This window comes from Balaenoptera ricei, chromosome 10 (assembly GCF_028023285.1).
Source record: "Balaenoptera ricei isolate mBalRic1 chromosome 10, mBalRic1.hap2, whole genome shotgun sequence".
In the NCBI taxonomy this organism is placed as follows: domain Eukaryota; kingdom Metazoa; phylum Chordata; class Mammalia; order Artiodactyla; family Balaenopteridae; genus Balaenoptera; species Balaenoptera ricei.
This window is the reverse complement of record NC_082648.1, coordinates 55,457,413-55,471,476: the sequence shown is the minus strand read 5'-3', so window position 1 is coordinate 55,471,476 and position 14,064 is coordinate 55,457,413. Positions and strand designations below refer to the sequence as shown.

At 42.1% G+C, this 14,064-nt stretch overlaps 1 protein-coding gene across 2 annotated transcripts in view; it reads right to left on the bottom strand.

Moving 5' to 3' along the window:
- Positions 1 to 13,569, bottom strand: part of IRAK3 (interleukin 1 receptor associated kinase 3) — a 46,370-nt gene extending 32,801 nt beyond the window's left edge. For both annotated transcript variants that reach the window (XM_059936428.1, XM_059936429.1), the window contains exon 1: positions 13,282 to 13,569. In XM_059936428.1, the coding sequence (XP_059792411.1) occupies positions 13,282 to 13,435 (154 nt within the window). In that variant the 5' untranslated portion in view covers positions 13,436 to 13,569. The remainder of the gene's footprint in view (positions 1 to 13,281) is intronic.
- Positions 13,570 to 14,064: the final 495 nt, after the last annotated feature.

Here is a 14,064-nt window from a genome sequence, read left to right as displayed (position 1 = left end):
GGAGATACTCTGAGACTATGGAAACATCCTGCTTCTCAGATTTTGCCTAAAAATATTTGCATCTATCTATGGTTCTTGTTTATCATAATTATTACTGTGGGGTTTGCTTAATGGTATTTTTCAATTTTCCCTTTTCCCTTCTATGTTCATTAACTGCAATTCTTCTGTAAGAGAGTATTATCTCTTCTTGCCCATTTATTTAGGCAATTAATTTATTTATATCAGTGTGGACTCATGGATATTTATTTTACTCTGCAGGTTAAAATCCAATACTATCATTATTTATTTTGTTGCTAAAATTGCTCCAGCTTTGTCCATTCAGGCTGCTCCTGTATTCTTTTGACAAGCCCTATCATTTTGGGAACACTTTCTTATTTTTCTGGCTATACAAGATGCTCTAGGCTCATTTTGTATTTCCCCTGCCCCAGCCAGGGGAAATTATATATATGATATAATTACTTTTCCAAGGAGTCCTGATTCCTTTTATTGGATAATTGTGTTTAAAAAGCAAGAACTTAGATGCTATATGCGCTCACTGCTGCCAGGTCCTTCAAGCAGACAGACGTGGGAAATACATGTATGTGCTCTCACCCATGCATCTGTATTTCTGTCTGTACACACATTAAAAACCATGATTTTTAACTGATACCTCTGATCCAAGTCAATACCATATGGCACATTTTAGACCTTTCTCACTTATATAACTTCATTCTCACACAGTAAGAAACTTTGCTCTCATTATCCACAATATATTTGCTTGTTTGTTCAGTTCTACTACGTACATGAAGTACTTTCAGAATGGCTAACCCATAGCCCTGTGAGGAACACATTAACTAATCAAATTACAGCATTTGTGCACACTTGTTTTTGTCCTCAGCCTAAGGGTATTCTGGGAAGAGCTTGTTTTCCAAAGTTACTTAGGTTAGTTCTTTTCTTTCTCATTCTCTTCAGTGTGGTTATTCATTGATAATATAGTTAGGTTCATTTGTTGAAGCTTTTATGAAATGCTGTTTAAAATTTTTGTTCTACGTAAAATAGATAGCTAGTGGGAAGCAGCCGCATAGCACAAGGAGGTCAGCATGGTGCTTTGTGACCACCTAGAGGGGTGGGATAGGGAGGGTGGGAGGGAGGGAGACGCAAGAGGGAAGAGATATGGGAACATATGTATATGTATAACTGATTCACTTTGTTATAAAGCAGAAACTAACACACCATTGTAAAGCAATTATACTCCAATAAAGATGTTAAAAAAATTTTTTTTGTTCTAGACTATCTTTGCTGAATATTTTTGAGCAATTAAATTATTATCTGGGTAGGGTCAGGGAAATGTTCTACTGGGGTAACAGGATTTTAATTGCTCGAAAACAGTGTATATGACTTATTTAGGGTCCTGTATAAATACCTTAAAGCTGTACTGAAAGTATATGACTTTTTAAACAATTTTTATTGGAGTATAGTTGATTTAGTATATGACTTTTTATGGCACCCTGAGATAATAGGATTCTTCAGGTAAAAAATTACACAGCCTTTCTGCATAACTCCCAAATTTTAAAGTGTACTTTAAGGCAAAGGAGGAAGAAAGCAAGCAAAGGACAGATGGAAAGAATAGTTTTCTTGTCCCTGGGACAGTACTCCTGGATTAGTCCAGCCATCCTGAGTACTGAAATTAGCAATGTGTTTTAGGGCTGGTGATGGTGATGGCAGCATCCCCTCATACCTTTATCCTCCAGAGTCTTAAAAATTCAGGCAGCCAGATACAGATCTATAGATAAAATCCAACTGTTACCTGAGAGTGGCTGTGGGGGCCTGCAACACATCACTGTCACTGGCTGTGGGAATCGGCCCCTCTCCCTCTGACACACACAAATACGGAAGCTGCCCTCCAAGAGGAATCAAGGTAACCTCATGGAAGGGCTCACTTCTCCAACAATGATGTTCTCCAAAGGCTGATGTCCTTTTATAAGATGAACAGGTTCTCAGCTCTGAGAAGAGCAATAAGCCCTAGGGAACTATCTTTTGTTCAGTCTGTTTCAGACTCCACAGGTTTTAAAAATTTCTTAAGGAACTACTACACCAGTTACAGTCTTTGAACTAAGACATCAGAAAGGCAAATGTCTTCTGTTTAATATGGCATCCCTTGCCCCCATATTTTCAGTCCTACAAGGGTTTGCTGGACTATTCAATTTCCTTCAGTTTTATGTTCCTGCTGAGACTGTAAGTAAATCCTAAAAGTTGAAAGAGATCACAATATGATACCATTATTGCCCCTATTTCGGAGCAAAAAAATGGACTTGGTAGACATTGTTAGTGCCCACCACTATTTCTAGTCCTCTACCCAATCAGAGAGGATGGTATTTTCTTGCTCTAGGTTGGTCATGCCTATGTGTCTCTTCCAGCCAGAAACACTGAAGAGCCAGGGTGCAATTCACCAGGCTCCCATCCCTGTCACAGCAATGGTAGAAGCACATGTCAAGATGGGGGTGCCCCAAGATGCTGGACCACCACATGGAGATCAGCTGCCCTGGATTCTCAGTGCTCTTCCCATGAGCCAAAAGTAAGCTTCTGTTATGCTAACCACTGAGATTTAGGTGGTGGGGTTTTATTTGTTTTTTTTCTTTTTACTGCAGTATAACTTAGTCTAACCTAACTAATACATACAAAGTTTTTTATCTTGAATGTTTTATTTATTTTAATTAATTAATTAATTTATTTATTTTTGGCTGTGTTGGGTCTTCATTGCTGCACGCGGGCTTTCTCTAGTTGCGGCGTGAGCGGGGGCTACTCTTCGCTGCGGTGTGCGGGATTCTTATTGCGGTGGCTTCTCCTGTTAGGGAGCACAGGCTCTAGAGCGCAGGCTTCAGCGGCTGTGGCACGTGGGCTCAGTAGTTGTGGCTCACGGGCTCTAGAGCGCAGGCTCAGTAGTTGTGGCACACGGGCTTAGTTGCTCCGCGGCATGTGGGTTCTTCCTGGACCAGGGCTTGAACCCGTGTCCCCTGCATTGGCAGGTGGATTCTTAACCACTGCACCACCAGGGAAGTCCGAGTGTTTTGTTATTTCAGTCACATCTTATGCCCGAAAAGAGTGAAAGGAAGTGGCTGCTCTGGTAAGTACATGTCAAACAAGGGAAGATAAAGTTGAAACATTCAATCTGAATGCCTGCTTAGGCTGTAGGGGGAAAACAGCTACTATAAAATATGTGATACCATTCATTAAGTTGGAATGTTTTTGACCTTCTTCCATATTTTAAGTTCTGGCAAGAATATCTTCCTTTTACATCTCTTTGTAGAGATGATGTCTCATGAAGAGGCAAGGACTATCCAAATGCCAATATGTTTTAGATACAGTAGCACTAAAAAAAAATAGAAGGGAACCTTCAAAGCAAAAATAGTTGGCGGGGCTTCCCTGGTGGTGCAGCTGTTAAGAATCCGCCTGCCAGTGCAGGGGACACAGGTTCGTCCTCTGGTCCGGGAAGATCCCACGTGCCGCGAAGCAGCTAAGCCCATGCGCCACAACTACTGAGCCTGCGCTCTAGAGCCCATGAGCCTCAACTACTGACGCCCGCACGTCTAGAGCCCGTGCTCCGCAACAAGAGAAGCCACTGCAATGAGAAGCCCGCGCACCGCAGGGAAGAGTAGCCCCTGCTGGCCGCAACTAGAGGAAGCACACACGCAGCAACAAAGACCCAACTCAGCCAAAAATAAATAAATTAAAAAATTAAAAAAAAAAAAAAAGTTGGCAAGACACGTTAACTCTATTCTAAAGTATTTTTGGATGATGTCATCTGCCTATTTGGTTGAGGCACGTTTTTATGGACACTTTAACTCTTTCTAAAAGCTCTTAGAAGAAATACTGCAAATCAGTGTAATTCAAACATTTGTTGAGCATCTACTGTGTGCAACAGTGCAGTAACTGCACATAGCACGTGTGAGTGGAGCACGAAGAAGGGTCCCTAACTAAAAATGGGGCATCATGGAAGGCTTCCTAGAGGGGTGGTTTCTGGAGCCTGAGCCAAGTTTAAAACTATGAGTATTTCTAAAGAGAGGCCAATTCTTAAGGAATAACTGGATAGGGTATACTACCCTGGGGAGAAAAAAAATCACTCAAGTTATGATTTGAAAACAAGACAAAAGAATGAACTCTGAGCCCCATAGACTATGCTGACTTCTAATGAGAAAAGCCACCAGTCCAGACATCACTGTGGCCCCCTGGATATATGCAGGAACACGTGGGTTTAGTGGCAGATCTGTCACCAACCTATAGTACAACTCCAGACAAGTCACAGCCTCACTGAGCAATCTCAAACCTCTCATCAGTTAATGTCCTGTGACAAACAGTCCCTCCTAAAACAGACACTAAATTTGGTTGCCCTTTGCTGGCCTGCTGATTACATAAGCACTGACTTTAAAACACTTCCAGTCTTTAAAACACTTCCCAGTCTCCAAATTAACATTCCAATAAGGAAATGCTAAATATCAAATTTCAGCAAAGGGAAAGTTTAGATTTCTACTTTGTCTGTTGGTAAATCAACTGGCTAACATTTATAGAGGCATAATGTACCATATAAATTAACAATTTATGTAACACACAGCAGGACTTTTTTTTTCCTTATTAGAACAGTTCCCTTTCCACTTTGACTCTGTGAGATAAGACATGCACATAATTTAACAGGGGTGAAGAAAGAAGATGTCCGTGTGGGCTACCACAGCCCGGGAAGGAGCATGAGGTGGTGGGACATCTGCTGACTCTGCAACAGCAGGGGACTGGGGCAAGGTTTCAGTCAGATGAAGGAAGAAGGAAGAGCCTGTCAAATGGAGAATTGTGCCAGAAATAAAGAAAAGGGCATGAGGGGGCAAAGAGGAGACCACTATGCTTAGAGCAGAGGGTTCAAGTTAAAGAAAAGGTGAACAAGCTCCATGAAGTCTCCGTGTTACCTGCATAGGAATGTGCTTAGCACATAGCAGACGTTCAATACGTATCTGCTGAATGACAGACAGAGGCCCTGAGTGTCAGTGTAACTTAAAATTTTACCCTGAAAGTAAATGGGACCAATCTAAGATTTCTGAGGAGGTGACGCAAAGATGGAAGCTTTAGGTTTTGGAAGATCCATCTGGTGGCAATAGCAGCAGGAGTCTCATACACAGTATTTGCACATAAAAAGGTATAAACATTTCATGGCTCACAATTCTCATAGTAGGAAAGGAACAGTTTATAACTATTAAGGTAATCTGGAGTTAACCTTTCAAGTTCCAGGGGATGTCAGATTTCCCACATAATTCTATTCCCCATTTTTCTTTTTCTTAATTTCTGAATTTCCTTTTTAAAAGTGCAACAGGCCATGATTCCCTTGAGCACATCTCTGAGATTTAGCTAGAGGGTGAATGAACAGATGCCAAATGAGCTGAGGTTTTTACAGTTCCCTAACACTGACCCCGGGGGCAAAGGTTTCTGAGTTTGCACTAAGTCTAAGGAAAGCTAGATTAGACAAAGGCGTTTTTCCAAGAGTACATAGTTGACAGTGCTGAAACTGACCCAGCTCAGTGAAAATGGATCCTGAAAGCATGGGTTGCTTCCAGGACTGGAAATGAAATGTTTTCTCTTTCCCTAACTGGTGATTCACAGTACAATCTTAATAGCTTTTCTCCAATGATGATGCATTGGGAATAGAAACACCACTGAAAGAGTATTCTTAGCATCCATAAAATGTATAATTCATTTAGATCAAATTCCGTAAAACAATAGCTTCAATATGATGTGACAGGAATGCAAACTCTTAATTCCTGTTATATTCTTCAACATGCAAAGTTTTCTCTAGTCCTTCCTTACTTGTTCCTTCCAGAATGTAGAACTTTATTTATTAATAGTCCTAAACAAAGAGTGAACTTCCCAATGACTGTTGTGTTGTAAAAGTGAAGAGCCTCCTACATGAAAAGATAAATCAGGAAAAATATGCTGTACTCAAACACAGTTTAAAATCATTTTTTGGAAGGCAAAATTTTTGTTTGAAAGGCATCTTGGCATAATATAAGCCAAAAAAGTCGACCTGAGAAGTCCAGAAATAAATTGATCTGAAAATAGTGACAGCTTAATAATCATTCAATGCTCAAAGGTCCTCGGGGCTCTGTTTTGAGAGGGCAGGACTATCTAGGAGTGCTAACGCTGGGGAATTCAGCTGTAGAAATCACTCACCACATGCAAATATGTCTCTGAAGGGGTTTTTTAGAATAACGCAACATACCCTATCTGGAATCTTTGTATTTGCATATAACCACGTGCCAAAACCCCTAGGAAATTGTCTGCGTTCTTGCAAAGTTTGTTTTGAGATAACAAAATGGGAAAAGGAAAAGATGGCTTTTTTTTCCCCCCACAAAGCACACAAATTAGGCAATTGAAAAAAAAAAAAACAACTTTAGGATTGAAAAGATATTTTTAATTCCTAAAAAAGTAAAACAAAACTCAAAAGTATAATTTAGCTCAACTCCTCTTACAGACCATAGCATTAACACCCACTAGGTCATACATTTTACAAGAAATAATACTTGTCCACACTTAAGCTTATGTGTACTTTTTACCCCCTACATGAGTAGGACTCCTATTTCATAAACAGGAAGGCCTGCGCATGATTTTTCAGGGATCTTTCCATCTGTCCTGCTCTCTCAATCCCAGACCCAGGGAAGGATCAAACTTTAATGACTTCTGGGAGACAAGTGAAGAACAGTTCACCCTCAACACCAGTGTTTCAGTCTGGAACTCAGAAGCTGTACAATTCCACACTCAGGTAATGATCAGTACTATTTTCCCATACTTCCTTCCCTTGTTAAACTTTATAGCATCTCTACTGTTCTGTTGCCTATGTTAAATTGGAAAATCCTTACACGCAGGGGCCATGACATTGTATCTAGTATAATACTTTGTCTAAGGTTCTGCCCAAAAAGGTTTTGGATGTGTAACAGACATCTGTTCATTCATTAATTCATTCAATCAACAGATATTTAGTGCATACTTTCTCTGTACCAGGTACAATATTAGATCCTAGAGGAATAAGCAGAAAACAAGGCAAACAAAAATCCTTGCCCTCATGAAGCTTATTTCTAGATGGACAATAAACAAGTAAAGAAATATATACGTATGTATATGTATATATATATAAAGTATATGAGGAATGATAAGTGATACAGAGAAAAATAAAGCAGTAAAAGAGCATAAGGGAGCACAGGGGTATCAGTTTTAAAAGCATAGTCAGGGTGTGTAATAGTTAATCAAAATCATGAAGGATGTGAAGAAGTAAGCCTCAAGGTTACCTACAGGAAAAACATTCCTTGAATGTCCACGGAGGCCAATTTATCTGGAGTTGAACAAATAAGAAGAAAGAAGTGAGAAAAGCAATGTAGGGCTTTGGTGTTTACCGTGAGATGGGAAGCTACTGGACGGTTCTGAACAGGATAATGGTATAAGATGCTTCATATGTTAAACAGGCTCACTGGCTGCTGGGTTGAAAAGAAACTTGAGGCGGGCAGATGCAGTAGCAAGGAGCCCAGTTAGGAGACTGCTGAAATTAACCAGATGCAATCTGATGGTGGTTTGGACAAGGATGGCTGTGGTGACAGTGGTGAGAAGTGGTCAGATTATTAGATAGATCCTGAAGGCCGAGCGAACAGCATTTGCTGAGACACAGGATGTGGTTTGTGAGAGAAAGCAAAAGTCGCAGAAGACTAATAGTTTTGGCCTGAACAAATGAAGGATGGGGTTGCCATTAACTAAGATGAGGAAAAACTCTGGGGGAGGGGAGCACTTCTGGACTGTTAAGTTGGAAATGTCTATCAAGTAGGCAAATAGGCGGACTAGGTAGACGGTGCTGATGTTCAAGAGAGAGACCCAGGCAAGAAATCTGGGCGTTATTAGCGCATAGATGGCATTGACAAGATAGTGGGTAGAGTAGATAAACAGAAGAGAAGAGGTCCATGGACTAATCCCAGGGGCATTCTAAGAGATCAGAGAGAGAACGAGGAACCTGTAAGAAGAAAATAAAGAGTGTAATGTTCTAGAAGTGAAGTAAAGCTTTCAGGAGAAAGGAGTGATCAGCTGTGTCAAATAAGATGAAGACTGAGAACTGACTGTTGGATTTAGCCACGGTGACTCTGGACAAGAAGAATTTCAATGGAGCAGTGCAGTTGGGGGTGAAGGCCTGATTGGAGCAGATTCAAGGGAGAATGGAGAAACTGGAGTGTAAACAGCCCTTTTGAGGAATTTTACCATAAAGCGGAACAGAAAAAGGGGTGGTAACTGAAGAGTAGAAGTTTGATCTAGATAGAACATTGTAAGATGTGAGAAATGACATGGTGGTCAAAAGAACATGGGTTCTACTCCACTTTCAGGGAGGGGAGGCATAACTCTCTATTCCTTAAGTGTGGGCCACACATAGTGACTTCCTTCCAAAGAGCATAATATGGAAAGGGGTGGGAGGGGGTGCGGGGGAAGACTGCTTTTACAGTGTGGAAACCTGATAGACACTACTCCAGCCATGGTTAACGTCAACAGTGATTAGTCATGTAGTGTGTTCCCCTGATAGGATGTAACGAAAATGTCATTCTACCTCTCGTGGTCTGCCTTCCCCAAATCCACAACCTCATTCTAGTCATGAGAAAAACATCAGACAAATCTCAATTGAGGGACATTCTACAAAACAGTAGATCAGCACTGATCAGTAGTGACCAGTACTCCTCAAAACTGTAAAGGTCATCAAAAACTAGAGAAGTCTGAGAAATTATCACAGCCAAAAGCAGCCAAAGGATACACGATAACTAAATGAAATGTGTGAAATGTGATATCCTAGATGGGATCTTGGAAGACAAAAGGGACTTGAGGTAAAAATAAAGGAAATCTGAATAAAGTAAGAACTGTATTTAATAATAATGTATCAATATTGTAACAAATGTACCATACTAATTAATGTAAGATGTTAATAATGGGAAACTGGATACAGAGTATATGGGAAGGATAGAATATATGAGGACTTTTTGTACTGATACTATCTTCTAAATTTTTCTGTCAATTTAAAACTGTTCTAAGCAATAAAGTCTATTTAAAATTAAAGAAAGACAACAACATAGACTCTGGAGTCTGACAATCTGGTTAGAATCCTAGTCTGCAACATACTAGACTATGATTTGAGGTAGGTTACCTAAATTCTCTGAGAGTCAGTTTTCCTATCTATAAAATGGAAATAGGAAGAGTACCTGTCTCAGAGTTTTTGTGATAAATAATGAGATAATCCATGTAAAGTGCTTAGCACAGAGGGTCTGGCAAATAGTAAGCACTCAAAAGATGGTGGCAATTATTAGTATTATTATTGTTTTAAGTCTTTACTAAATATTCAAATGCATATTTAATGTGATTTTACATTTAATTTGTTTTAAAGTGATTGATAATAATTTCTATGATAATTCTTTCCTTTTTTGAGAGGAAGAAAATTGAATACAACCTATTACATAGTATCTGTAAGCAGGGTTCCTCTCTCATTGTAAGTGTTGAGAGGTTTTACAGTGTGAGCTGCTCCAAACAATTTAAACACTAGTTCAAGGTAATGTAATGAAATCAGTTGTCACCAGAGGCTCTGCATATACGCTATGTCTTTGAGGTAGTTGTAAGATGAATGGCATTTTCTACAGTGGTCCTACTTTCATTATAAAGCCATAAAATCATCAACATCAACCAGAGAATATATTATCTTGTGTTTACACCATTTTCAATAGCAATAAAATATAAGTGATTTAATGATTAATATGTAGAATGTGTTTAAAGATAGAATTAAGTAGAGTAGTGAAAGACTACAGTAAAGTAATTGTTACAATAAGATGTTATTAAAGAAGACAATTTGGCCGAAGCAAATGGCTCCTAAACCAGGCTGTGCATCAGATTCAACTGTGGGGCTTGGCAAGAAACAGAAAGATGCTGGACCCTTGACCCAGACCTACTGAATCAACAGCTCCAGGGGTGGGGTCTGGGCATTTGTAGCTTTTAAAGACTGCACAGGTGACTCCTGTTTGTTAACATGCTGTCTACCTTATCCTGTATACACTGATTATACCATATAGGCCACCATATGATCTGCCTTTGTAAACATAGCTTGATATTCACCATTATCAAGAATCATGATAAGCTCGAGAACCAACACTTAGTTTGGTTAATCTCTTCTACCGCCTTTCTCTTCTCTTGCCCATTACTATTACAGTTGCTTTCTATATCGAATTTTGGACCCTCTGTATCCTCAGGCTTTCAGCTGTCCTGAGCATAAAAGAAACTGTCTTCTTGATTCAGTCCTCCAACATTCCCCCTTCCGTCCTCTACGGTCAAGTTTTCCCTCCCTGCACCTCTTTCCCCCCTTTTTCCTTTCACTGCGCCAATGGGGAAACTCAGCCTATTTAACACAAGCAGTTGCCCTCAACCACCTGGAACGGAGCCAGCCTTCCCTTCCTGCTGAGCCAACAATTCATGAAGCAGCTGGTCCGTTCCAGGTCTCCTTCTAGAGCTCTGGTCCAGACAGCAGGGGCACAAACCCCCTACACAATGAATTATAGCTGGTGTATGAAGGAGTAAACAGTTTAGACTCTTCCCCTATAAGAGAACAAATATACAAAGGAACAATGGCCAGATAGATATACAAACAGAACTCTAACCCACAACATGCATCAACCAGCCCAGGAAGCCAATGTTCTATCTAGAGTAACCAGTCTAGGAAGACAAACTACTATCTGTAGCAACTAGTCCAGAAAGCCAAACAATAACCCTTATAGCAATTGGCCCAAAATGGCCAAGGCTTCATTAATAGCTGATAGCTTTCCTAATTTTTGCCCCAATTCCAATTTAGGGCCAACTGGAGAAAGCCAAATATGTACCCTTAATTAAACAGAATTCCCCACTCCTAGTTGGCCTGCATACAGCTTCCCCCATGCCAACAGCCTCCAATCAGGGCATACCTGAAGCCTTCTCTTTTTCAGCTATAAAGCTTTTCCAATCCTCTGCTTGCCTTTGCATCTCAGTCAAATGCAAGCCATGGGAGCTGACTCCCTTGCTTTGAATAAATAGCCTTTGCTTGTTCTCATTTCGGTGGTCTTCATTTATTTCCACTACTAGGAAAATGGGGCTGCATATTTGAAATGGTTCACTGAATGGTTCTTTCATGGCAGAAGTGGCTGTACTTCAGGGAGACTGTGAGATGCAGCTGAAAGAACACAGCAGTACTTGTGACCCTGAGGAAGTCATAGAGGGAAATGTAGACAGACTCCAGAGTCTATGTGTTTTTTGTTTTTTGTTTTAATTTTAAATGGACTTTATTGTTTAGAACAGGTGTTTTTTTTTTAAGATTTAATTTTTAATTTTTTTGGCTGCATTGGGTCTTCATTGCTGCACGCAGGCTTTCTCTAGTTGCGGCGAGAGGGGGCTACTCTTCGTTGTGGTACACGGGCTTCTCATTTTGGTGGCTTCTCTTCTTGCAGAGCATGGGCTCTAGGTGCGCGGGCTTCAGTAGTTGTGGCACGTGGGCTCAGTAGTTGTGGCTCTCGGGCTCTAGAACGCAGGCTCAGTAGTTGTGGCGCACGGGCTTAGTTGCTCCGTGGTGTGTGGGATCTTCCCGGACCAGGGCTTGAACCCGTGTTCCCTGCATTGGCAGGTGGATTCTTATCCACTGCACCACCAGGGAAGTCCCAGAACAGATTTAAATATACAGAAAAATTTAGAATATAGTCCAGAGAGTCTTCATATACTTCATCCTTCTTGTATAATCTGCTTCAAGTCCTCCCTTTGCACTTCCCAGCTGTTGACTTGGGCCAGTTACTAAACCAATGTGCACCACAGTTTCCTCACCTGTTCAAACACTGCTGATGATAATAGCGCCTGCCTGACAGGGGCATTGGAAGGGTTTATGAAACAACGCAGGTAATGAATGAATATCCGAATTTCAATGCTGAGGGGGGAGGGAGGGAGGGAGAGAGGGGAGTGGGAGAGGAAAGATTCAGCAACACTGAGCTGAACTTCCTGAAAAGGAGCGGTGACCTGGGGCTGAGTACTCACTGTTTTAGATGAGACATATGTTCTTATATTTTCACAGTCTACACCAACCTACTTCACACATTTATGATATCTACTCAGTCCATTCACTAACCATGGACTGGACTAAAAACATTTTTCATTTACAAATTCAGTACCTCTGGAAACCAACAGGTGCAAAAACTGCCATGCCATCATCCATTTCAAAAAGATCTGGTGTGGGAGGGATATCTCTCAAATACATACTAGAAATGTCCATGCTTTCCAGAAATCAGAGTTTTCTGATTTTTACTAAAGGGCTACAATATAAAATTACAGAGCCTATAATGAACAATTCTTATACAACTAGAAACCCTATGCCACATTCCATAAAGTGTGACCATACTGTTCATCAACAACAAATTAAACTTTTTTCCTCCTTGGTCTTCTGCTATTTTTGGTAAGAATAATAGCTATTTCAGAGAATTAAGGCTAAGCCGCTTTGACATATTTGTGTTTATTTTCAACTAACATTAATTGCGACATCATGGGGTATCAAATCTAACCATGAACGCACGTACTTACAGATTTTTGCCTGAATTATTTCTGATCACACTCAACACTTCCAACAGGCCGTTGCTCAACTTTCCAAAGCCTGCATAAAATGAAGTCTTGGAGCCAACTTGCTAGACTAAATTAAAAAGCCACTCTCTAGCCTAAAACTTCATTCCACCAGATTGGGTAAATAAGCAAGATATATTTAATTAAGAAAACTGGGAGCCACGTTAATTACAAATGATGTTTTACTTTAGCATTTCACCTGAAGTGTAATTAAGGGGAGTGCATTGAAAACACCACAGGATAAATACTTTAAAGGTATAAACATGTCTTCATACGAAAATTATATTCTGGGGGTCATTTTGAAAGGACGAGAAGACATCCCACAGGCGTTTCTTATTGAAAATATTCCGAACCAAGCAAGGGAGGAATCGTGGAGAAGCATTAGATGGTTTCACGCGGGGAGCTGGTTTCCCCAAGGCTCCGCTCACTTAAAATCTTACCCGAAGTTTCAGGGACGAAGCGGGAGCTCGGGGGTGGGTCTGGGGAGTCGCTCCCAGTGCGAGCGAGGAAAGCGCGGGTTTGCAGCAAGGACCCCCGGAGGCCGCGCAGTCCTGGACCGCGCGGGCCGCACGTCGGACGGAGCGTGCGCGCCGCTGCCCCGCCACCCCTCACGGCCCCCGCCGCCCGGGCCGCACTCACCGAGGCCGCGCCAGCCGAGCGCGCCGTCGCAGCTGTCCAGGACAGCGCAGAGCTCGCCCAGCAGCGCGGGCGGCATGTCGAACAGGAGCGTGTGCGCCGAGAGCGCGCCGCGGGCCCCACGGCTCCCCGCCGCTGCCGCCGCCGTCCAGGCCATGGCTGGGCTGCCGGAGACGAGGGGCCGGGCCGGAGAGGAACGCGGAGCCCAGGCCTCTCCGCGGAAGCGCGATGCCGTTGCACAACCACGGAAATCCTGTTTCCACGACGGCTGCTAAGACGGCCGCTCGCGCGGAGTCCGGGCCGCGCCTGGGCGGGGCCCACGTGACGCACAGCGCCGCTCTCCGGAGAGGACCCTGGGCTCGCCCGGCCCGGCCCGGCGCTGGCTCGCCCGGCCCCGGCTTCCCCCTGCAGGTTGGCTTTCGGTTTTCAACAGTCCTTTCGTTCCTCCGGCTTTGGGACGTGAGTGAAGAGACCAAGCAAAGAGTGAGAGATGGAGAAAGACCAGAAGCTCAGAAATGATGGAGAGTCCGCCACCCCCTCGACCTGGCCTGGATGGATCTGAGATGACCTGTCATGACTTCTTATTACAAAGTTATTTCGTTTTGTCCTGTTTCTTGAGGAGCACTTGGAAAACCCAGAAAAACTGAAAGAAGAAAATAATCACTCATAGCCGCCCCCCCCAGCTGAAGACAACCACTCTAAACGTTTGGCACACTTTCCTCCCAACTTTTACCGAAATTAAACAGGTAAATGTGTATGTCTGAAATAATAATTGGAAAAAGACGA